The sequence below is a fragment of the Lates calcarifer genome, linkage group LG12 (genome assembly GCF_001640805.2).
Source record: "Lates calcarifer isolate ASB-BC8 linkage group LG12, TLL_Latcal_v3, whole genome shotgun sequence".
Taxonomy (NCBI): Eukaryota; Metazoa; Chordata; class Actinopteri; family Centropomidae; genus Lates; species Lates calcarifer.
In genome coordinates this window covers 15,387,025-15,411,367 of record NC_066844.1, presented here as the reverse complement: position 1 = coordinate 15,411,367, position 24,343 = coordinate 15,387,025, and the positions used below count along the sequence as shown (strand labels likewise).

The 24,343-nt window shown below is 42.0% G+C and overlaps 4 protein-coding genes and 1 non-coding gene across 10 annotated transcripts; 3 read left to right on the top strand and 2 right to left on the bottom strand.

The window, feature by feature from the left end:
* Nucleotides 1–974: 974 nt before the first annotated feature.
* Nucleotides 975–6,741, bottom strand: rpn1 (ribophorin I). The gene is made up of 10 exons (XM_018680071.1): nt 6,377–6,741; nt 5,593–5,657; nt 4,790–5,096; nt 4,488–4,697; nt 4,206–4,398; nt 3,938–4,037; nt 3,697–3,835; nt 2,727–2,846; nt 2,372–2,617; nt 975–2,284 (listed from the first exon to the last, which is right to left on the bottom strand). Exons 1-10 carry the CDS (start codon nt 6,614–6,616, stop codon nt 2,102–2,104), a joined length of 1,803 nt encoding a protein of 600 aa, XP_018535587.1. The 5' UTR covers nt 6,617–6,741; the 3' UTR covers nt 975–2,101.
* Nucleotides 6,742–7,055: 314 nt separating this feature from the next.
* On the top strand, nt 7,056–7,128 carry trnaf-gaa (transfer RNA phenylalanine (anticodon GAA)). Its single transcript has one exon. It is a non-coding gene; the product is annotated as a tRNA-Phe (tRNA).
* A 1,187-nt stretch (nt 7,129–8,315) lies between these two features.
* Nucleotides 8,316–13,655, top strand: rab7a (RAB7a, member RAS oncogene family). The gene is made up of 6 exons (XM_018680070.2): nt 8,316–8,664; nt 10,516–10,578; nt 10,852–10,978; nt 11,333–11,551; nt 11,708–11,836; nt 11,972–13,655. The coding sequence occupies exons 2-6, from the start codon at nt 10,526–10,528 to the stop codon at nt 12,065–12,067; spliced, it is 624 nt and encodes a 207-aa protein (XP_018535586.1). The 5' UTR covers nt 8,316–8,664; nt 10,516–10,525; the 3' UTR covers nt 12,068–13,655.
* Nucleotides 13,656–13,661: 6 nt separating this feature from the next.
* Nucleotides 13,662–16,245, bottom strand: hmces (5-hydroxymethylcytosine binding, ES cell specific). The gene is made up of 7 exons (XM_018680069.2): nt 16,078–16,245; nt 15,739–15,953; nt 15,168–15,311; nt 14,891–15,061; nt 14,374–14,528; nt 14,100–14,292; nt 13,662–13,990 (listed from the first exon to the last, which is right to left on the bottom strand). The coding sequence occupies exons 2-7, from the start codon at nt 15,925–15,927 to the stop codon at nt 13,808–13,810; spliced, it is 1,035 nt and encodes a 344-aa protein (XP_018535585.1). The 5' UTR covers nt 15,928–15,953; nt 16,078–16,245; the 3' UTR covers nt 13,662–13,807.
* A 156-nt stretch (nt 16,246–16,401) lies between these two features.
* Nucleotides 16,402–23,786, top strand: LOC108885635 (tubulin monoglycylase TTLL3). Of its 6 annotated transcripts, none has more exons than XM_051074554.1 (17): nt 16,402–16,660; nt 16,798–16,922; nt 17,305–17,501; nt 17,592–17,717; nt 18,591–18,731; nt 18,870–18,973; nt 19,081–19,252; nt 19,351–19,406; nt 19,516–19,644; nt 19,735–19,849; nt 19,926–20,024; nt 20,107–20,299; nt 20,403–20,551; nt 20,630–20,873; nt 22,514–22,773; nt 22,883–23,058; nt 23,162–23,786. In XM_051074554.1, exons 4-17 carry the CDS (start codon nt 17,645–17,647, stop codon nt 23,663–23,665), a joined length of 2,415 nt encoding a protein of 804 aa, XP_050930511.1. In that variant the 5' UTR covers nt 16,402–16,660; nt 16,798–16,922; nt 17,305–17,501; nt 17,592–17,644; the 3' UTR covers nt 23,666–23,786. The 6 variants fall into 6 exon arrangements, with proteins under 6 accessions (XP_050930511.1, XP_018535579.1, XP_018535582.1 ...); XM_018680063.2 differs by having other exon boundaries at nt 17,592–17,753; XM_018680066.2 differs by lacking the exon at nt 17,305–17,501 and having other exon boundaries at nt 17,595–17,753.
* The last annotated feature ends 557 nt before the right edge of the window (nt 23,787–24,343 follow it).

The window sequence follows — 24,343 nt, the reverse complement described above, 5'->3', positions numbered from 1 at the left end:
TGAAATTGGCTGAAAACATGAGAGGGTAACTCTGTAACACATTGACAAGTGAAATAATGCTAGTACATGGGAAATATTCAGAAACAAAACCAGTGCCAACTTATATTCTATTCTTCAAACCTTTTCTGGTCCCAAAACCCTGTTGATGTGATTCATTTTAAAGCTTCTGCTATATTAACACTGAATCTCCATCATAGGGTTTTTCACTGCAAGATGAAGAAATGTGGATTCTGGGATGGAGAGCAGGCCATAGAGCTGAAGCCTTCAGACAAATTCAGGTTCAAGAAAAGGTATTGTCAAGTGCATCAATTTCTTCTCCAAAACCCTTAAGGTCTGACTCAGTTTAATCAAATCCACAAATTTTCAACTGTGTGGGAATCTTTCCATCTTGCCAGTCTAACGTTCAAACACTGCAGAGTGGAGAGCAGACGTGAGTTCAGTGGTTTGCTTGACACAGTCGGTGGTGTTGAGGTGGACGTGTACGAGCAGCAGCAATCTGCCCTCTGCGCTCTACTGTGAGAATGAGACTCGGTGGCTATTCGAACTCTGATTGCTCCAAGTCTCCCCTCAAGTACAAACACACAAACAAAACTGCTATTGTGTGGCCTTTCACCAGCATCGAGCATCAGCGCTAACAGACATTGTCTTTGCTTTCCCCCTGCTGTGTATTTTCATAATGATTATTGTATGGCACATACAATATGTTAACATTATCATTGTGAGGGGAGCAGGGCCTGTTATTATGGAGCAGGAAATGACCTGCCAGGACCCCTGGTGACCTCAGAGGGAAAGCATTGACCTTAGCCTGACCCTCATGTTTGTCCTGGGCTCAGACTGTAATCGAGGCAGGTCGGCTACTCTGCTGACTGGGGAGGAGATGGTGATAGGTGGGGTCACGCTGAAACAAGGAATGCAACAATGTGCTGGAAATTCCCTCTGAGGTGCCAGTTTTAAAAGGGACACCAGTCACAGTGTAGAAATGGCTTATTTTTATTTTGGGATGTTAGCATGACATATTCAATTCTTTATCTGTGTGTCAGCAGAGAATTCAATGGCATTGACAGAGTCCAAAAGCAGAGCAGTTTTGTTGATGAGAAAAAAAACACCTCCAATATAGTTAAGTGGTGGTTTTTGACACAAGTGCGCCCTCTTTTGACGAACCAAAGGTACTTCTTCTACAAATGAACTAACGCATCAGTCAATACGAGGAACAAAATTAAACTCCATTATCCATTTTTATACACCTGCTGTGTTATCTGAATAACCATTGTAAATGATGGGTTTCTCCACATTTTATTTCAAATTTAACAGCTCTTGTCATTGCCCATTTTACAAACACTTGTGTCCCATTTCTCATGTCTTTTCTCACACACAACCTAATCTCATGTATTTGCTAATCTCATGGTAGATAAAAATACCACTTACAAAACAACAAAACCATACAAAATATAGAAAATATTACTGAGGATCATCAACAACAAGCATCTGGGATGACACAGAATCAGAGCATCAACTTTTTTCAAATATAAATGTCAGTCAGGGGGCGAGTAGAAAATAAGTTGTAAGTGCAAGAGAGAAAAGATCGGAAAAGACTATCACCTTTATTCTTAAGAGCTAGAGATGATTCAATCTTAGAATTCGGCATGTCTGAGTAAAGGCATGAGACTGGAAACACTTGGGCCCCTCAGCTATTCATTTAAAAAAAAAAAAAAAAGTCCCATAACCGTATATACTTAAGAGTGGGAAAAAAAATATGCGGTGTCCAGATTTGAATGTGAAAATGAAAAGTCAAGTCTGAGCAAAGTGTGACAACAAAGAAACAAAAATATGCCAGAAGTTGTGATGTCGCTGCTGTAGAGCTGAACATGTAGTGACCTCAAGTTTATCACAAGGCACAAAGGCACAAGTGTTTGGATAAACTCATCACTATAGTAAGATGAGATGTTATAAGTCCATGTTAAGGTTCAAGGATGGTTTTAAAAAAAAAAGTTGAAGTATTTGTGTCACACTTTTAATTCTTATACATACAATCGGTTGTATGTTGTAGCTGGGGTGCGGTATGTTAACATGTATTTATGTGTGCTAGTGTGGCAGGAATAGTTTAGAGGGCATCCAGCAGACTGTCGATGCGGCTGACGAGCTCCTGTCTCCTGCTGGTCAGAGTCTTCTCGCTCTCGATGTAAGCCTCCTTCTTAACCTTACCAGCCACCAGCCGCTCCGCCTCCTGGCAGGAGCGACACACCAGCTCCTTCACCTGGCCATCCAGCTTCTGCACCTCCCCAACCTGAGGTCACAAAAGACAGGAATAAACCTCACTGCACACATCCATTTTATGTAACTTAACAACAGTCCGAACACATGCGTTACTCACCTTATCAGCCAAGTCGGAGCCCTCGGCTTTGAGGCGGGCCTGCAGCGAGCTGATTTCGTTGGTGAGAGTGCGGTGGTCGGCCTCCAGCGTCTTCCGGCCGCTGTTGAGTGCCCCAGTGTCACGGGACTGCTTGTAGCGGTTGACCACCTCATCCATGTGTCTGTACAGACCCAGACGTTTGTTGACCAGAGTCAGCACCTGCTCTGTGATGGAAGCCACCTTCATACGTACCTCAGCTGCAGGGTCCTGCACAAAGAAAAAAGACATAACAGCAGATTTAAAACTGACTCAAAACACATATGAGTGAAGTGAAAAGACCTGAATGAAGATGAAATATACAGAATAGCAGCTATACCTTTGTGATGGCAAAGTCCAGGCGGACATAGATGATAACAGTGAAGAAGAGAATGTAGAAAGCCCCCACAACTAACAGAGGCTCCTGCAACATCAGGATCTTATTGAAGTTATAATGAACCTGGCAACACAGGGGAAGAAGTTTATTAATTCAGGTATGAATACCCTGTCACAGTTCATATTAAATCCACACACACACATGAAGTGAGTCTGGTGAGGCTGAAAAAAAATTCAATAAAAATTCAATAAAATAAATTCAATAAATTCCTAAACTGAAACATAAATTGTGGCATAAAGACAGAAATTGAAAACCAAATTTCTAGTGCTGAACCAATCAAAAAATTGATAGATAAATATGTTTCTTCTTATCAGAATCAAAGGTCTAAGGATACAGGGTATCTGGGTGTATGCTATTAAGCCCTTTTAGGCATATTTGTGAATAAAACAGACTTCACTGAAATGACAACTTCTTGATTTAATTAATTGATTAAGTCATTTATCAAGTAAAAGCACAAAATAGTAGCTTACAGCTTCTGAAATTTGAGGAATGGCCTAACTTTCACTTAAGAGAGTACAGTGAAGCCATAGAGGTAATTGTAACATTAACAGCATCAAAATCCCCATGACCATCCCCTAAAGTCTGCATTATCTATTAGATCCCACAAACAAAAACATAGTGGTAATTTTGCTGTTTATAGAGGCCTCTCTGAGCCCTGTTCCATAAAGCAGCTTTACTGATTTATCTAAATAACTTTTCAGAATAAATCTTTTCAAATTTGTGAGGTTAGACTGACTGATGTTTAAAGACCTACTCTTAATGCCTGGACATGTTAATACATTTGACGTGTTAACATGTTAATAACATTACATTCAAGTTACTTTAGATTTTAGCATATCTTTTGCTTCATTTTGGTAAACTAAAAAAATCTGGCAGCATAAAAATCCACATGCTTTGCTGTCATTTGCCGTACCACAACATCCTGAATGTGGTGCTCCACCAGGTTGTTCTTGGTGGCGACCAGCACAGGTCGGCCAAAGGTATCCAGATATGTATAGTGCAGCTGGTTTGGCAAACGATCAATTTTGTAAGGTGTGTCCACATGGATGTTTCTGATTGGACAATACAGAAGAAACAGGGAGAAATTAGTATCAGCCACTGCAAAAATTCACTACTCAACCTGAACTGCTGTGGATTCTCTTACAAACACTGACCTGGCCCCCTCTGGCAGGATGATTTTCACAGTCAGAGAGTCAATGACCTGGTCATCGTACACATGATCAACTAGTCTCATCTTCAGCGCGTACTGGTCGCCTGGAAGGTAAAACGATGTGACACATTAGCAACACAAACAGGGATTTCGATGGTTAGGAAGGAGTCTCTAAATTAGTAAGGATGTGTGGGCTCCAATGATGAGGACATCAAGGAATCAATGCTTTCTCCTGCGTCAGGGTCAGTTAGGGTTATCAGCAAGCAACTCACCCAGAGTGTAGAGGTACTCATAGCTGGGCAGATTGTAGCCAATGATGTAGTGGGTCTTCCAGCCTCCAAACAAGGGGAAACGAGGCCTGACCTCCACCTCCACTGAGTCATCCAGAACCTGAAGGTGGGAGGTGGAGATGTTCCCAATCTCATCTCTGTAGTAGACATCCTGGGCTGATGCAGGAAGAATGGTCTGTTGAGGAGAAAAGAATGTATTCATCATCGTTACCACCTTTACAGTAAAGACAAGTCAGACAATATGGTGTGTGTTTTATAGAGCACCTTGAAGGATTTGACAGATGAGATGCCACTGTCTGACTGACGCTGGTAATCGTAACGTGAGAAAGGGCCCTTCAGGATGGCTCCTGTGTGCCTCAGGTCGATGGTCTCTTCCACAGCAATGTTGCCCCAGTGAGACACCTCAATGGTGCGAGTGATGCTGCTGATGGTGAGGAAGGGCGTGTTGTTTTCATAATGAATCTTCATTGTATCCTGAACAGTAGAGGACACACACATCACAGAATGTTTCAGCAGCTTCCTCACAGTTTCACCTGAAGTTCATCAAATCACGGTCAGAGCCATACCTCTGTGAATGGAGCCACATCACGGAAGGGTCCGTACTCAATGACCTCATCGGTCTTGGTGGGGTTGCCCAGCTTGGTGTAGCTCTCCACAGTCTTGGAGGCCAGGCGGACACGTGTGGTCTGGCTTCGGGTGGGGTACGGTGAGTAAAGGTAGTGGTTTCCCTGAAACACCACCAGCTGTCGCTCGGCCTGGGTGATGTGTGTGGGGAAGGGCCTCAGGACGTGGCTGAATGTCATCTCCACCTTCACTTTCAGCTGAGCACCAGCTACCAGACTGGAGGGCAGTTGCACTTTGTAAAACTCCCCCCTACATGGGAACAGATGACAGAAGAGAATAGAATTTAAATAGTAATGTTAATGTTGCTGCTGTAAAAGCTTCCCAGGAGCTAAAGTGTGGTCATTTTGGGATTCTTCACATGAATTCTTTTTGAGAGGAAGTGGTTTTAGCACGGAAACATTGTGCATGGAAAATAACCTAAATATGTAGTGATGAGTCATCAAACAAGTTGGCAAGAATGGTTGTACAATCAAATCCAGTTGTCTTCAAAGTCACTGGACTAATAGAGAGCAGTTTGACAGGCAGGATTGTGTTGTGAGTTTTTTGAAGAACAGTGGGACAACAATGTGTCCATTACTTGTAAAGAATGATTTCCATAAAGCAGCTTTGCCGCATAACAACCACTCAGACACCTCTGAATCGAGTCAATCAAATAGCAACAAATTTAAATGCATCAATAATACTGTGTGTTTTTCATTTAGTTAAGAATCTGGTTAGATGACTGATTAAAAGCATGATATCTTACCTCTGGCCCTGGATTGTTGTCTGCTGGAGCTCAAGTGTGCCATCCTCCTCCTCATCACCCTTCACCTGTGACAACAAGGTTATTAGAGCATACTCTTTGACATGAATACACTTACAAGTGAAATACAGGAAATGCGTGATTTAAAATGAAACGCAACGGTCTCTTTAGGTAAGAAAATGCAGCTCCTTATTCTGTATACAAAGCACTGCTAAAGTTTCATCCATAAAGGAAGGGGCAGGCCTGCGCAGTCACTCACGGAAGTGAACTGCCCAGCGCATACGTGTCATTCAGCCACTGAGAGAGCGTGCAGAACTGCGGAAGTTAACGTTTTCTTACCCACATCCCTTGCGATTCAAAATGAATTTCTCTCATGTAACTTGAGTTGTTTGGTGAATACATTTCTGCTCATAGCAAATAAGCTGATGTGAATGCCTTGCACTTCGCAGTAAACGCCTTAAAACAAGAGCTACCGGTGTCTAATTGTGTTTGCATGCAGAGCTCATTCACTGCCCAAAGGAGCACACTGAAACCCTTGACACGGCTAGTAGTTGTGATTTGATGCATTCAATAAACATGTTGTAACATCGTTTTGTAGCTTGCTTTTATTAACCTCTGCACCATCGCTGTTGTTACTTCAACGCAAAACAACGAAACATGTGAGAGCTGCAAGTGTGCAAGGCTGGTGTACGTTTAGCACACCACACAGTAGCTAACAGGCTAAAGCTGGCTAGCCGGCTACAGGCAGAGGTGTTAGACATGTTTCATTCATTGATGTTTAGCTCACCGAGGCTCCGATGTAAGCCAGATGCGGGGCCAGGTCCGCCTCTACCGCCAGTATGAAGCTCTGGGCGGCAGAGTGTCCCTGGTTGGACAGCACGATCTCCGCGGTGATCTTAGCCAGATGAGTGCTCAGGTCCACTGTCCGTTTCACCTCCTCGTTCACCAAACCGTCCGCTGAAACCCCTGAGCCTAAAGCAGCCAAAAGGAGCACGCAAGCGGCGAAAAGTGACACCTTCAAAGTCATGGTTAAAGAAATTAAGAGCTGAAATACTGGGATAAGGGCGGAAAAAACGGGGGGAAATGTAGAGCAGCAAAGAAAGGCCACCGTGCCGCTCTACATCAGAAAGGATGACGCTTCATTCAATCCGACGTGATGGCGTCACGGCGCGCTATATCCAACGTGCATTGCGTCTGAAGCGGTTGTGAAATCAGACAGAAAAACAATCACCGTGTCTTTCTAAAGACAAAATAATTTAAAATAACACGTTAAACATCCGATCTCCGTGTTTTAGCCTGTGCTGGACCGACTGACCACATAATGTCTGTTGTAGCGACTTTTCCTGGCCTGCTGGTGGCACTCGTGTTTAGCGTCTAAATATCAATAAGATGCATAAGATGCACAATTTGATAGAGCTCTACTACAATAAACACAATTTTGCACGCTAAAACCAGTCGTTTCCCAAGCCGAAATAGCTCAGTTGGGAGAGCGTTAGACTGAAGATCTAAAGGTCCCTGGTTCGATCCCGGGTTTCGGCAGTGGCTAAAACTTCCAAAATATGGAGAAGTACTTTTCTATGTAGGACATTTGGATTTTATACACAGTTGATGATGCACCAAACACTTGTTTGCCAGACTTACTGTCTAAGCCATAACCTCACAGTTTACCATTAATCAGGAGCCCATAAACCCTGCAAACAGGTAACGTAAACGTTCTCAAAAGATTCCTTGAAAGTTGTTCCTCTGAAGATCCTCCTATGGTTATTTTGTGAAACGTTCAGGGAACTTCCAGGGAATTTTGGAGAGTGCAACCTTTAAATCTGATCATACATTTAACAACTGTCACACTAAAGAAATGGTACTTGGGAATGACTACAGTCACCATAGTATAATACAGTACAAACATTTTTAGGTGGTTGATTTGTATTTTATTTGCAGTAACACTAAAATATGATGACCTGAGATGCAGGTGACCATCATGAGTAAATAAAATGTGATATAAAACAAATAAACAAACAAAAAAAAATTCAGTATTAGAATACAGTATGAGTTGAGATGGAATAACAGAATTTATGTAACTGTGGACCAGTGAATGAAAAAGTCTGTTAAATACCTGGGAATTTAGTTACACCGAATACAAATTAAAATGGAAAGATCCATTTGAATTAAGAGAACAAAATCAAAGTCAGCAACACGTTCAAAAATAATGGTCAAAATTAATTCCCAGCTAGTTTTAGCAAGCAAGGTTGCCATAGCAAGTCAAGACCTCTCCTTGGGTAGTTTCACTTGCAGACTGCTAAGATGGCTGACATAGGGATATTCTTACCAGTGGTTGGAAAAGTGTGGAGTGAAGGACAGCAGCTAGGCATCAATAACAGCAGGCAGGGGGGAGGGAAGCAGGTCAAAGGTTATTCTGTGCCAACTACACAATGCTAACATAAAAAAAGAAAAATACACACACAAAACACACACATTTCTCGGGCCTGTAGATGTGGATCTCCTTAGATAATGTGTATCATAGTTTTATTAATAAATTGTAGCAGTAACATTGTTGCTTGTGGAGCAGAACTGGAAGCGTGAGCTGTGTATACTGTATTACCATGAATATTACCTACTACACTGATATAAGTGAATGTATAATTGGTGGCAGTTGGGTTTGTGTGACTCCTCTGTGCAGCCAGGCGTGTCCTGCACGTGACGTCAGCGCTCACCGACAGGGCTTGTTTTGGAGGAAGTGGACAGAGCTCGGATAGCTGTTAGCACGTTAGCTTCACTAGAAAAGCCAGCGTCAACGGGAACAGGGCGACACAGACCGTTGTACCGAAACGCTTCTGTTACACAAAGGGAGATAACACGTCGGCAGTGGCAGTGTTGATTTCTAGAAGCAGAGTTAGCTGCGAGGCTAGTTGTCAGAAATAATTTAGCTGTCGACGCTCTAAACGTTTTTTCTTGTTAACGGCAGACATTTGTAGGAGCTGTTAGCCTGTTAGCTAGCCTGCGCGTTAGCTAACGCTCCCAGCCGAGGCAGAGGAAAAGTCCACTTTTGAGATTTTTTACCACAGGATCATCGCCCAGGTTGGTTTCTGGTGACTTAAGTTTTCGATTTTTACTAAAGATTTACATGAACGATATAATTGTCGTTAACTGAGTTTCATATTTGTTACTACACCCTGCACAGCTAAGTAAACGTTAGCTTAAATTAAGAAGTGTCACTGTATAAGGTAATTGTTGATGGACACGGTATTTAAAGGGATTGTTTGAAAAGATTTTGTGTTAAATAATACTACTGTTTCTTTTCATTGTTTTCTGGTATTTGTTTACCCTTTATCTAGCGTTTGATATCCAGATGTAATAGATATTCTCCCTTGCTAACCCTTTCCAAGTGTTTTTGATGTCTTTATGGTCGTCAGGTAAAATGGTGCTATAGGACTCACTATTGTTTTATTATGTGTAAATATTCACAACCAGATAGGTCGTCAGATTAAACGCAACCACGGATTTATACCGCTATATGTGCTGAATCTAACTAAAGTACTCAGCCCGCTAATCATGCTTGCCAAGTCATGGTTCCGTTAGTCCTGTGTTTTTAAACCATGTGATCAGTCCCTGACACAGTGTCATGGGGTGCAGATTATGAGAGCCGCACCGATAGCTCTATGCTGCTTTTGCCACATAATAGCATTGATATGGTGGGGTTTTTTTCACCTTAGGGGCTGTATACATTAAGTGATGTGAGGACAGGACAGTTTTTTCCTATTCTTTTTTCCAGTAATGCTTTCTCCAAGGTCTAACCTGATTGGAATAATGATTTAAAGCTCTTCGGTAATAGAGTTTGGACTTTGGTCGTTACAGCTGTATGAGGTGGTTTATTATTACAAAGCACACTCAGCCAAAGTAAGAAATGCACAGTGATGTCTTCAGCAGGCACAAAGATGAGGATGTTTGGTCAGCCATGTATTTTAGCCCAAAAACAAAATGTGATCACAGTTTCAGAGGTTTGTCATAGACGAAAAAAGAGATGTAGAGATTCCATTGTGCTTTCATAATGTCATACATTATGAAAGCACAATGGAAGGATACGAGGGATGACTTTGGAGACATTTATTAGGGATCTTGGATATATTATTACAGGTTAGGGGAAGGAGATATTACATTTGAAAAGTTGAGGATAGCTAAGGCCTATAAGGAGAACATCTGTTATCCAAATGTAATTAGATTTTGCAGCTGTTTATTGGCAGTTTTGCTAAAAAGTTGTAGTGGTCTATGTAGATGAATACAGATCTTAAAAGGGAAGTCATCATGATGCATTACTGTATAGACTATGTAATGATTAACACAATCCATGTCCAATTCAGTGTGTGCGTGCGTGTTTCATTTTCTGATCTTTTGTTGTAAATTGTAAGCTGATAATGAGACAATACAGTATGTTTTTGTTTTTTTTTACCCAATGAATAGTTTGTTAGAAGCATAAATATTACAAAGCAGTGCTTTACAATGAAACAAAAGCAGCCAGCTGGGTTGACAAAAATAGTAGATGTCATCTCAGCTCAACAACCCTGGCACTGCATTGTTCAGCATATTTTGAAGAGGAAAAAAAGCAAAGAGAATTGTATGTTTCAAGAATTGTATTTAGTCCCCCATGGTACAATGCTGTGCAGCATATTGTAAATACTCTATTACTGTATTTTTATTTTTTATTTTTTTGTTTATGACGTGAAGGAAACTCCAGCATAGCAGACACTTGGTTTAATTCCTAGAACATGCCTGTTTCTTTGGAGTGTATTTTGAGACACTCACAGACCTTATCAGCTTTCAGCGAAATCAGTGGGGCAAGGCTGTATCCATCTTGTTTGAGAAGTTCCAGCATTGTTCTGCTTCTATCAGGAGTTCTCTCTTCTCCTCTTACCTGCTCTTTGTCTTTTACAGCTGTGGCACAATGACGTCAAGGAAGAAAGTACTACTCAAAGTCATCATCCTTGGAGACTCTGGGTGAGTGATGTTAAATGCTAGCCTTATAGCTAAATGGCTGAGATAATAATAAGAAGCAATGCCAGATGATTCATTATAGAGAAGAAGCTGTAGTTAGGGGACTGGATCTTGTCTGATTGGCTTGCTCTAATGCAGCAGGCAAATAACCTTTTTTTGGGTGGGGGGTGGGGGGGGGGGCTTCACCAATCAATTCATCACAGTGACAGAGTCTGTTTAATTTGCCCAGCATGTGCTCTGAATGTTGTCATGTGATTTTCTTTTTCTTTTCTCTAGAGTTGGGAAGACCTCACTGATGAACCAATATGTGAATAAGAAGTTCAGTAACCAATACAAAGCCACAATAGGTGCTGATTTCCTGACAAAAGAAGTCATGGTTGATGACAGACTTGTCACAATGCAGGTACTGATGGAATAATTCCCACAGGAATGCAATGCCACACTCACACAGTGTTTCTGATTGAAACACTATTAGCATATCACATGACTGGTGATGTCAGATCAACAAATGATTTTAGAAATGAAGTAAAACACAGTCAATTGTAAATGACTGTTGACTCCACACACATACTCAGACTCAATCAAACAGTGTAAACACAGGTAATGAGGGAGATCTGACACTCAAGTCAGAGGATTACCTTAACCTCTTATAGTGATCAGATTATTTTGTGCATGTAAACATAGTGCGTCTTCACTGATGCCTACTTCTCTCCATTCTCTCTCGCGCGCTCTTTCTCTCTATATATTTCTATCTTAGATTTGGGATACAGCGGGTCAAGAGAGGTTCCAGTCCTTAGGTGTTGCATTCTACCGTGGAGCAGACTGCTGCGTCTTGGTGTTTGACGTGACAGCACCCAACACCTTCAAGACTCTAGACAGCTGGAGGGACGAGTTCTTGATCCAGGCCAGCCCTCGAGACCCTGAGAATTTCCCCTTTGTGGTGCTGGGCAACAAAATCGACTTGGAGAACAGACAGGTGGGTCAAGATGATCAGCACTTGGTTAGCAATTACTGAGATTTTAAAAACGTGTCCAGATTTTTATAGTGGAACAGTTCTAGAATAAATGCTTTAATAAAACATTCTCACGTGTCTCGTGTCTCCAAGTTTGACGTCAGTTCTTTCGTGTTTCAGGTAACAACAAAGCGAGCACAGGCTTGGTGTCAGAGCAAGAACAACATCCCATATTTCGAAACCAGCGCCAAGGAAGCAATCAATGTGGAGCAGGCCTTTCAGACTATTGCACGCAACGCTCTCAAACAGGTAACAGGAGGCCAGCGAGCAGCAGTTTGACCCTGTCTTTTCAATGTTGAAGAATGACATTTTTCAACATCTGTTTCCATGGAAGCAGGGAGGTGCTGTGCCAGGCACTAAATCAACTATGTTGTCTGATTTCAGGAGACCGAAGTGGAGCTGTACAACGAGTTTCCTGAGCCAATAAAGCTGGACAAGAATGGGCAACAGCCGAGACCTGCGGAGACCTGCAGCTGCTGAGGACTCTGAGGATCGTCCGGGGGGGGGGAGGGAAGGGGTTGTCACTGCCCTCACTACCCTGTCTTGCCTTGTCTATATATCCCCTTTCCCATGGCCCACTGTGTTAATCCCTAATGCCCAACATACAAGCAGCATCCCAATCATAGAGTATACTACTACACACACAGACATGCTGCACTCGCCTCCGTATGTATACAAAACACACACATTTTCTATTAAAATATGAGTCTCCTAGCCCAAAGAACACCTTATGGAAACATTATGGCATTGACTTGTATGATGCTTATTACTTCCCAGTGTTTCTCCATGTACTTTTTCATAGCGGTGGTGGTTTGGGCTAATCTCATTTTCAGTTCCATGTATATTGCTGCTTTCACACCCAGTTTTGGTTCTAACTGCTTTTATTTGGATACTTTAAGTGGTAAATTGAAACATTATCTCTATACATGTTTGTGTTCATGAGTAAAGTTGGACGAACTAATGGGGGTTTTTTTGTTGTTTTTTTTATTTTTTTTATCAAAGTTTCTTAGGCGGCGGTGGTTGTTTTCTTACTTTCACAGCCTGCCACTGCTGCATGAATAGAGGAAACACTGCTCCCCCCCATTTTACTCATTTGTGTTGTGGCTTAAATTAGTTTCACACTCAAAAACACTTGTTACCCTGGTTTCACTTTACCTCATGCAACCTTAAAAGATTAAACTCTGATACATAAACAGGGGGTCGGACCTCAAGTGGTGAAGGTTTAGAATAAGTGAAGGTGCATGTGTGGATCACATTAATATGCTGCCTGCTGGTTCTTGTTAATTGGCATAGAATTGAAGATCTTATTCAGCGCAAAGTCCATCAGATATGTGTATACAGATTTTTTTTTTTTTTTTTTTTTTTTTTACAATAACTTTAGACTTGTTCATACATCTCATTTTGGAGCCACAATAAATGCAATTGTAGCTCAGGTTAAGGACATTGTGTGAATCCAGAGTCAGCTCCTTGCTGAATTGAAGTGGAAGTGCTGTCCCTAGCATATTATTTGCTGTTCCTCTAGTGGAGAAATGAAGGTTTGTCTTGTATTCATTCTTGGTACTTTGATGTGAGAACGAACCAAATCAAGACAGCATGTCATTCTACCGGATGGTCCTGGAGAAGAGAGATTTTTCTCAAGTATAAATATCATTCATAACTTAGTACTATTAGCTAGTACATTTCTTTTTACTGTCAACTATTGCAAGACTTTGTATATTTGCAAACCTCTCAATCATTGTGTGGGGAAGGCAAAAAAATTGTGTTGTAAATCTCCATATCTGACTCTGCCAGTTGCTCGTGTTGGCAAACAGTTTAAGTGCTTGACATTTCTTTTAACCGATCAGATCTTTAACTGTCTGTTCGTATTATGTTAAAACTTTGAAATGCATTATAGATTACAAGATAGCATACATACTGTAACTTTGAAAAGAGAAAAAAAAATGTTGGGGGGTGGGAGTATTGGCATTCATCATTATTATATTATTAATATGATAAATGCATAGCATCTACATTGTTTCAAAATGTCTTTGCGTTTCAAGTAATAAGGGTAATAAAAATCTTGAATTAAGCACACTGTGTTTATTTCTGATATTTATTAATGGAACAACCTGTGAAGCATTCTTTTTTTACATACGAGACATTAACTAATACAAAACCTGACCATACAGTGCATAGTGTACAGTGTAAATAAGGCCTAGGTGGTCTTCAAGGTTCATATCTTCACTTGGTTCTTTGTTTCTTATTGGCTCCATGAAGCCACTGCTGAAGTGCTCCTTTGGACTTGGACGGGGTCTCTGCCTTGCTTTCTTTACTCTCAGGTGTGCTGGACTCCTTTCTCTTTGAAGGAGAACTGCTTGCCAGCCAGCTCATCATCCTCTTACTGCTGGCTGTGGGTTTGGGCTCCTAGGGGTCAAGGGTCAGATTTGTCAGCTGAAACCTCTCTACTTGTCAAACAACAGTGTACCTCGATTTTCCAGTCAGAGAGAATAAAACACCACAGTAAATCCAATACCTTTTTGCTGCCAAGATCCACTGGCTGAAGGCACTCCGGAGAGTTGTTGCGTGTGTTGTTGACTAGCGAAGAGACAGGATGAAAAGTCAAAATGTTTTTAGACTGGAGAAGTTTCAGGGCATCTAGAGACTTCACCTCCCCAAAGTCAAGCCATCTTCTCACTTCATCCTCTCCATCCAGGATTGCTGGCATCCTAAAACACAAGCGCACAGTAAGTTACAATTTCACACAGATGCAAGTGAAACTTGTGTGTTTTCCTATCAACTGTCCTTGCCTGTCATGAATGTTTTGCAGGTTTGGGGAAGCATTCACAGTGATTACACTGTAACTGTAAAGGGGTTCTCCACCACCTGGAGGTGTCCAGCAGTCAAACAGTCCAGCCATAGTCAGCAGCCTCCAACCACTCCATTTACCTGGTGCTTCCCCCTCCTGGCCAACACACAGCAGAGAGCAGACAGGCAGAGCCATATTAATGTTTAAATGGTGACAGACTTTGTTGGTTTCTGACTTTCAAGTCCACAACCTGACACTAACATTAAAATCAAACCAGGTGTTGGTATTGGTATTGCAAAAAGAATTTAATGCTGAAGGAACACCTGGAGGACACGTGCAGCATTTTTGCCTTGGCTTCTCTCCCACACAGGAAATTTCTAGCCATGGTAATTTCCACCATAGCTCCATTCTCTCATACTTTTGTTCTGAATGAAAGCAAATTTTCACGGTGCTCATATTGTTACACAAAACCCAGTACGAACCTCAGTCAAGACAGGGCACGCTGTCTCTGAATTTACCTTACTGCGAGCTGAGGTCTTGGGGTCATCCTGATCCCCTGTGTTCTCCTGACTGGATCCATGAGTCTGGGGGAAGTAGATGAAGAAAGGCTGCTTGGTTTTCTCCACCCTCATCCACTCATAAAAACCATCAGCCAGGATGACGCAGCGCTGTCCTTTTTTCATTGGGTCCTTTCAGGGGAAAAAAAAAAAAAAAGTTATCAGAGACACACTCCAGCTCCCTCAGGCCCACAATACAAGAGGTAAGGCACTCTGCACAGTCTTAAATTGTATGCACCTTGTACGATTTCTTCTCCAGTATATTCTCGCTGCGGCAGTTGCTGGTGCTGTAGCGCATCTTGCTTGGATCATCCTCTTTGAACCAGGAAGGTACAAGACCCCAACGCATTGAGGCCAACACAAACTCATCCACAGGAGCATCCTGGGAACACATTCAAGGAGTGACACAATGACATGAGGATTGACACTAAATAATGCAATTCAATGCAATAAGTACATACTACCATTTGAGGCCTACAATGTTTCATGGTATTATGACTGTGACTGTGGTTGTAGTGTTATTGCACTGAATTGTACTATAGAAAAAAAGAGTAAGGAAGTAAATTAAGAATAAGACTAGCATAATGTTCACTGTTCATTGCTATCTAAAAAACTAAACATACATCGGAGTGATTTTAGAGTTTGATCATTTTCATTATGTATCTCCTCACCTTGAGTTTTCTACCAAAAGTTAACCAAAGTGTTTCTGATGTGTAACTTTATGTTACAGGGTGAAACCTTCCTGTCTGTTCTTCCGTTCATAGACTTGATGACACTCTCAGGCACGGAAATAACCAGCTTGTTCTTACCTTATCGAAATGCTTCTTGGACAACAGGACTGGACTCATGGACTGGGGGTTCTTGTTGTAAGAGGGTCGGTATTTGTCCGCATCCCCATCCCTCCACCGGGGCCGTCTCCGCTTTCCGCTTCGGTTTCTGTAGGTGCAAGCTCGTCTCACCTCGTCAGGAGCAAGAGTGCAAGCAGTTCTTCCGCACATTTTACGGATGAAACGGAACCAGACACCTGAGAAATGGGTTCAACATAGGTTCAGCTGAGAGATGCTCTACAGAGTTAGCATGTTAGCTTAAATAAATTTCGAGGAAAAACATTTCTTCTACGCTGCCTGCAGAAACACTGTGAGGTTTACCTGTTTTCAAGTGTTGTGGTGTCTCTATCTTGTAAAGCTGCGCTTCTTATGGGTAAGTACGTTTTGAATATGTGTGTGTGTGTGTGTGTGTGTGTGTGCGTACGCAGGTGTGTGTGTTCAGATATAAGTATGTCGAGCTAAGTAGAGCGGTGATTTGCCCGTGCAGAGCACAGTATACCCATACTAGGCGTACTAGCAGAGCTAAAGGAGCTGGCGCGCCAAACATGTGACACCGTGACGTACAGCAACCCCTCCCTCATCCCGCCTCCCCCAACGTGTACTTCAACAAGCCAAGATGGCGACTGAACGGAGATAAATATTTGAAAAAATAAATGAACTTTAACGTATGTTCCAAAGTAAGAGGTCTACCGCATCAAGTAGCAGTTTTGAACATTAATACACTTGTAAAAGTAGCTATACTACAATGTACAATTTAACCCCCCCCGCCCCAATCCTAAGCATATTAAAGCAGACAGCAGAATTTCTGCGTCAACAGTCAATAGCTTCTCATGCAGAATGGCCAACTACTCCCATATTCAGTAAAATAAGATAAACTTCGAAATGTAGTCGAATATCTACACAGGTACGAAGTTCACAGGATAAACAAATATTTTTGTTGAAATGTTATGGTAATGATAGGCCAAATAAACCGCCATGTTTGTACTGAAGCTACTATAACCAGAGACATTTTAAGGGGAAAAGAGCTTTTTATGTCTACAGTCTTTCAGGTGTTAACGTTGGGAGCTGTCCAGAGGTTGCCGTGGCAACAATAAACAGGCGCACCGTGTGTTCCTCTAGTGAAACTCAACCGGCACCAAAGTTAAGACACCTGTGGACCTCAGCAGGTAAGAGGAACAAATACTATGCCATAATGTTAAAACTCTGCTTAAAATGGAGTAGCTTCACCATAAGATATAATGGCCTAAAAGAATAGAACGAGTTTGGTGCTGTTAGCTTTTCTTTGCCAGTTAACTTAATAGAGTGGGCTGTTTCGTGAAGAGGCTGTGGTTAATTTTTTAGAGTCAGTGATAGTTAACCAAAACTAAGGAAAAGTGAATTGTAACATGTGGTGGCTTTACAGCAAAAAATATTATAAATATAATTATTTTGTGTGTGCTGTGCATAGGCTGATGTGAGTGATCGCTAAGGACAATTGAAGATATTATGATTTTAGTGAACATTTCTGTTGCTGGGGTAAGTGTATAGTTCTGGGCTTCTGTTCAACAGGTAACAAAAAGAAATCAGACTGAGTATCACACCCCGCCTGTGGTGTTAGCCACAAGCCTGACAGGTGTATCCAAGCTGTCTCCTGCACAGCAACTTGACCCACTTTATAGTCCACTGCACTTGGAGAGAGACTGATCTACAAGACCGGCATCTAGGAAAGCATGACACCTGCAACTGTTAACAGAGTTTTAATCACTGTATATGGATATATTATTTGCGTTACACTTGTACACACCTTTACACTATATGATTATTGCCACATAAATGCTAACCTGTGTCCTCTGCAGCAGTTTGTGCCTGCCCAAACCATGAAGCAGAGAAAAAGAGGTTCCACTGAAGAATGAGAGCTGATGTCATTATGCAGGCCAGCAGGTCCAGACAGTATGTCCAGCTGTGCCAGGAGGGACACCAAGGTACTAATGGAAGCTGCACACCATGCCCAGATAGTGGTGAGAGACAGAAACCATTGAAGGAAACACTGGAGGAAGAAAACACACCCCAAGGACCAGAAATATAATGTTGAAAATTACCAAGATGTGTTTTCATATCCCAGGGTGGGAACCATCTGTGACTCCCAAATTGATTTACAATTCTTTTATCAGTAACACTGGCCTATATTTTCATTCTAACTAGATGAGAAACCCACAAAATGCTTATTCCTCACCTATTTGCCAAACTCTGTTTTCATATTGTCAAAAAATTGAGATTGAGCCTTTTTTTGTAACTTGCTGTGGAGGGGCACGTTTCAAAAATGAAACTTGCATTCATAGAGTCTGCTTATAGCTTACGATCGCTGAATTAATCATGAGGTCACACTCAGGACACGTGGCCAAATGTTTGAACTCAGAGGCCATGTATTAAAGTTTCATGACTTTGCTCTTTTTGGCTCCAAGCTGAAGATGTCAAGTCTTAAGATTTAGTTCCGTTGTCTTTGTGCTTTGTGATTACTATGGGATGTCTATCACGTATAGTTATATTTGGTTTATGCATTTAGCTGTGCTCCTTATTAATCAGCCAATCTGTGGACATTTATCTGCAGTAGATATATTCCAGCTGCAAATGCTATGTTGCGAGAAACTGTATCCAGGTGTATTTGAATGATCTCTCCTCCTTCATGCACTAGACTGCTACATGTTGCGAATGAAGAAGGCTTGTTACTGAATGTTATGCCACGTTTGCAAAATTTCTTTCTGGCACAGTTGGCAAACTTATTTGAGCTATGAGCTACTGCACTAATACAGTGTGCTCTATGTATGACAACAATCCTGATGTTGCTATTGCTGCAGGAGGAACTGGAGGCCCATTCAAGAACCAGAAGGTCACAGCTGTGGTCCAGCAATGCAGCCAAGATGAAGCCAAAAGGCTGCAAACAAGTATACCCTACAAGTTGACAACCAACATGCTGAATGACATTGTTCATTCACTTGGTATAGCACTGCATGAACAACATGAACAATATCATCACTAATGAGCTTTATAAAGACAAATGAAAGTATAATTTACAAATCTGATTGTATATTTTCATTTACTTTGTGTGCGTGCCTGCGTCGGTGCATGTGTGTCAGCTGCACCTCCTGAGGGCAAAGTTCGTCGTAGTTTTATCAGCCTGCCTGTCATTAACCCAGAGAGACTGAAGACGGCCAAGGCCCTTGTAGAAAAAGCTGTCAAGGCAAGTAACGTTACTGAATAAACATAAAACATTTCTGTGGCCACGTAAATTTCTGATTATTCCACAAAGATATCCATTGTTCAGGAGTCTGCTTTTATTCCTCTCAGATGCATAAAGTATTTTCCATCCAGGGCCCTTACCCTGTTGTCAGGGAGGCACTAAGGGCCAGAGGCTGGGTTGAGCAGCGCATGCACCGCCCCAATAAACAAGCACACCGGCGACACAGTGATGACAGCAGAGCCAGCTCTAATGATGCTGGTGACAGCGACAATGATGACGGTAAGCCAGATGAAAGTTTGACTGTTTCAGTAACATTTCTCACTTCCTCTGAATATGTTTATGTGTCCCCATTGATTAACATCGCTCCTTCTTCTCAGATGACTCAGACGATGCCGAAAAAGAGCAGGATCCAGATGAACTACATGATCTCATGGTAAAAAATAATGATCCGATACTCCAAATTTAAGGTCCACCATAACAAAATTGAACAGATTCACAGATTTCAGTGTAGCTCTCATACTTTCCCTCCTCTCACTCCACAGTCTCGCATGGTGCGAAATGAAATGGTTTATTTTTATTGGACAAACCGCAGAGACGCAATCAACACCACAGGCTTGCAAAAAGAACAGATTACCAATCATTTTGCAAAAGCGGGCAGCTTCACCACCAAGGTATTTTTACATGGTGTTAGAATTTCTCAGCAGCAAAATACAACCATTCAGTGTCACACTCCCCGTCAATACTTTTTGTTACTCTGACAGGCGGGGTTGTGTGTGAACCTGAGGAACCTGCACTGGTTCGATTCAGCAGACCCAGACAACTTCTTCCCTCGCTGTTACAGACTAGGAGCACAGGATGAGAAACATGCATTCATTGGTCAGATTCTTTCACTTAAGCATTTTCTCCTGTATTTCTGTCACTACATAGCTCTTTGTTTCTGTCCTCTGTGTAGAAGACTACAGGAGAACAGCCTGTATCAGTCTTTTGAAGTACATTGTGGAGAGGGAGCAGGGTGTTGAGGCGATGAGCCACCGCATTCGGGGTGTTAAGGGTATGACCGCTTCTCACATGACTGCATACTTTCTCAAGGTAGCTAAATAAAGGGAGCCATGATTTTGTCTCTCTACCTTCAGATCACAGGAGACGAAGCAAACGGCAATCTAAACCCGTGGTCCTTTCCCAAATGATTGACAACGCACTCAAAGTGTGTCAGGAGTTCCTGGAGAGTCTGGAGCACAACGACATAGACATAAGCTTGGAGACACCACAAACACTTACAAAGGAAGAGTGGGCGCAGTTTATTGAGAGTTATTACCTTGTTGTTCAGTGAGTATTGTGTATGTGTGTGACAGAGATAAATGAAAAGTGGCAAACCAGAGTACTCTTCAGTATCTCACTATCCGCTCTCTCTCTCTGCTTCCTCGTTCAGTGGTGGAGCAGAGATAGAGAACAGCGATCATTTTGTCAAGTGCTGCAAAGCCATGCTGCAGAGGCTAGGGGAAGTCTGTCCACAGCTGGACATAGATGGCATACACAACATCTGGATCATCAAACCTGGAGCAAAGTCCAGGGGCAGAGGTGAGAAGACAGACACCATAAGACAGTTCACATTATATCTGACGAAATCCAGGCCGACCGGTTTCATCTTTCATCTAGGTATCAAATGTGCCAAGCATCTGGATCCGATCCTCAGGCTGGTGAATGGTGATCCAACCCTAATCAAGGAAAGCAAGTGGGTGGTGCAGAAGTACCTGGAACGCCCCATGCTGGTCCACGGCACCAAGTTTGATGTGCGCCAGTGGTTCCTGGTTACAGACTGGAACCCCCTGACTGTGTGGTTCTATAAAAAGTGTTATTTGCGCTTTTCTACGCAGCCGTACTCACTAGATACACTGGACAGGTAAGACAGTCATACTGATAAAGTTAACTTAAAAAAAGAAGCAGATGTGAAACCAAACAAATATTCAAATAAAGAAAGGAGAAGTGAAAGACAAAACAAGGCAAGATAGGTTGTGATTACGCATGTCAGTTTTGGCGGGAGATCTAATTTTAAGTTCATGAATGGCCTGAAAACCACTGCTAGGTGTCACATCTGGGTATATTTAAAATTGTGCGTATTTGATGTCTTTGTCATCTGCTACATCAAACTTAAAATCAGTTCCAAAACTGCATACTGCTCCTGAAACATCTCCCCACCAGTTTACAAGAACACTCTCCTACTGTCACAAGGGCTGAACAATTTGCTCTGTTAGGGGGGTAAAAGTGCTGAAGTATTTTTAAGGAAAATTAGATACAGAGTGGCAGAAAGAGTGGAAAGAAGAGAGGTGGGGTGGGCATGTGAGGAAAAATGAGCTTACTCTATGTAGGCTGCAAATCAGGTGTTGTGGTTACATGAAAATCATAAGCAAACATCCAGATGGGCTTCACAAATGTGGTGATGCAGATAACTGTCCAGTGATTCTTATTTTCCCATTGTACGGAAATACAAATACAGCAGATAAAGCAAACTAACTATTTTATATTTTTTACAGATTTGTGGGTATATCCCTGTGTTCAGAACATTAGCATTTTTTTCAGCTCTTAACACCAAAAGAGTTTTTGGTTCTCTCAGTGAAGAGATTTCCTCCTAGACTGATTCCAGTCTAAGTGATGGAGGACAAATCACATCATTGTCCATGCAAAGATGCATTTAAAAGCTAAGCAAAAGCTAAGCTTGTGTAGTCCAAATTAAACAAATCAAGTGTCAAGTATTTTTTGTACAAACCCCCTCTTTGTGTTGCCTCAAAGTCACTGTTTTTGTTACTTTATTGCAGCTCAGCAAGGAAACACTGGTGACTTTGTACTAAAAAGGGTGTAAATTTAGAAGATTCACAGACGCGTGATTTGACTGACTCAGACTGACGCAGCTTCATTTGAGCTCTCACCTGAACTTTGGAATGCATATTTGAACAGAACAAGGATTATCCCTTCTTACAGTGGATTTGTAATAGGAAGGAATCTCTTTACAGCCGGGGGGGGCAGGAGGCATGATTACTGAGACCAACAACTCTTTCAGTGTAGATAAGGGCACACGAGCGTTGAATAAAGATACTCTTCTTTCTTCTATCCTGTTGAATTCAGTTTATATATCTTTAATGACTAAGGTGGACAGCCTGCCAGAATTACATTAGAGGAAGAACAAAAAGCCATCAGTGTTGTCACAAAGTTTAAGCAAAAATAAGATGCCACTTTGAAATTAAACCTTTTGACAGCACCTAAAATTTCCCTGTTCACCTTAACTTTTAGAAATTAGGCACAGCTTAACAACCTCCATATTTGATTGTGAAAAACATAATTTGATTTGTGTATATCCACGCTTGTCACCATATGTGTTGTGGTGTTATCACATATAAATGAAAAGGGTTCAGAAGCAGTTTTAAGGCAACCACAGAATTCAAAGTCACGACAGGCACCTCTTTAACATGTCTCATTAACCCTCTGTCACCCATGTCCTCTCTTTGTTTTTCCAATCTTGACTTCTCTTTTCCCCCGGCCTCTCAGCTCCGTCCACCTGTGCAATAACTCCATCCAGAAGCACCTGAGGCCATCCCAACAAAGACATCGAGGTATCCCAGCAGACAACATGTGGTCAGATGACCAGTTCAAGACCTTTCTGTCCAGCCAGGGCCGGGAAGCTCAGTGGCAGACTGTGGTAGTCCCCGGGATGAAGAAGGCTATCATACATGCATTACAGACAACACAGGATCTGATGGAGTCACGCAAAAACACCTTTGAGCTCTATGGTGCTGACTTCATGTTAGGTAGAATGAGCTCATTGTCAATGGCAATTACACTGCAATATTTTCTATGTGCTTTTACAGTGAAAACAAAAGAAAAATCATCATTAGTTAGATATTTTATGTCATGCAGGACGTGACCTGCGCCCATGGCTGATAGAAATCAATGCTAGTCCCACCATGGCTCCCTCCACCCCTGTGACAGCCCAACTCTGTGCTGCTGTTCAGGAGGACACGTTACGAGTTGTGCTGGACCGGAGAGTTGACCGCACGGCAAACACAGGAGACTTCCAGCTCATATATAGACAGGTAAGGAAGAGTTCTCCCTCCTCTTCAGGTTGTAGTGTACATTAAAGTGGTTCAAATCATATGGGTGACATTCAGTACTTTAGATGTCACCTCTGGTCACTAGGCAGCAGTAGAAGTGCCACAGTATGTAGGAGTCAACCTACTCGTTGAGGGCTTCAGAATCAAAAGCCCCTGTCAGCTTCCGCCACTGAGGTCCTCCAACTCTTCAGCACCAAAACATCGTGGCACTGTCAAGGAGAAGGAGCCCGCAGCAGAAAAAGTAAAGCCTCTGCCTAAGATGCTGTTGAAGAGTGCAGAGATTCAGCCCAAAAACGCCAGCAGTGGGGCACCACCACCTCCACCTCTCCCTGCTGAGCTACCTGTGCCCGTACCTATTGAAACTGTCACACTTCATTTGCCAATGACTGTAAACAAGTCCATCCACTTGCCCATGAATACCCAGTCTCAATCTGTACTTTTGTGGAAGAGGAGATCAGAGGTATCAAAAGTCTCCTCAGACAAGGTCCAGCCCTGTACCTCAGAGAAGCACCAAGGTCCTTCTTCGCCTCTGGAGATTACTGTTTCAAGAGAGCACAGACAAGCAGCCACTGGCACCTTGAGTGCCTAAAAGACTAAGCTTCAACAGAAAGTTTGTGAACCAAATAATTCTCATGCACCGTGAGTTTGCACTTTTGTTTTTGCAGGGATTTTTTTGGCCTACCTCATAATAAAGTCACAATTCAATAAGATTGCCATGTCTTGTTTTTCTTTCACTACTTTTGCTCACAAATTTTTAGACTGAATAATTCAATTTAACGTAACAATGTCCCTGTTATTATAGATATCCCAGGAATTCATATAGACTGTACACATGCATTTAAATCAAGTATCCCATCACATAAGGGAAATATAGTTTTTTGATCATATAGTTGAAAGAACAGGAAAGGAAATAGTTAGTAAAGATGTTGACAGGAGTTGGAAAACACTGCTGAACAAAATATACCACAGAAAAAGGAAGAAAAAACACAGGAAGTCGTTGTGTTAAACGAGAAGACTAATCAGGCTTGAACTGACTGAATTGTTCATCATAGGCCCCAGCTCCTGTTGGTGTTGAGAGGAATTAAAGCTGACTTTTCAAACCGCACAACACTAGACTACAATAGTTAATGTGTAAAGCAGGGGCGTAGTCTGAATATTTACTAAAACCACAACAAACTCCTTGACGGAAAGTAAAACGCACAGTGAGAAGACGGTACTCCACAGACCTCTCTGTTAACAACACGTAATGAACAGCTGGTGGCGGTAA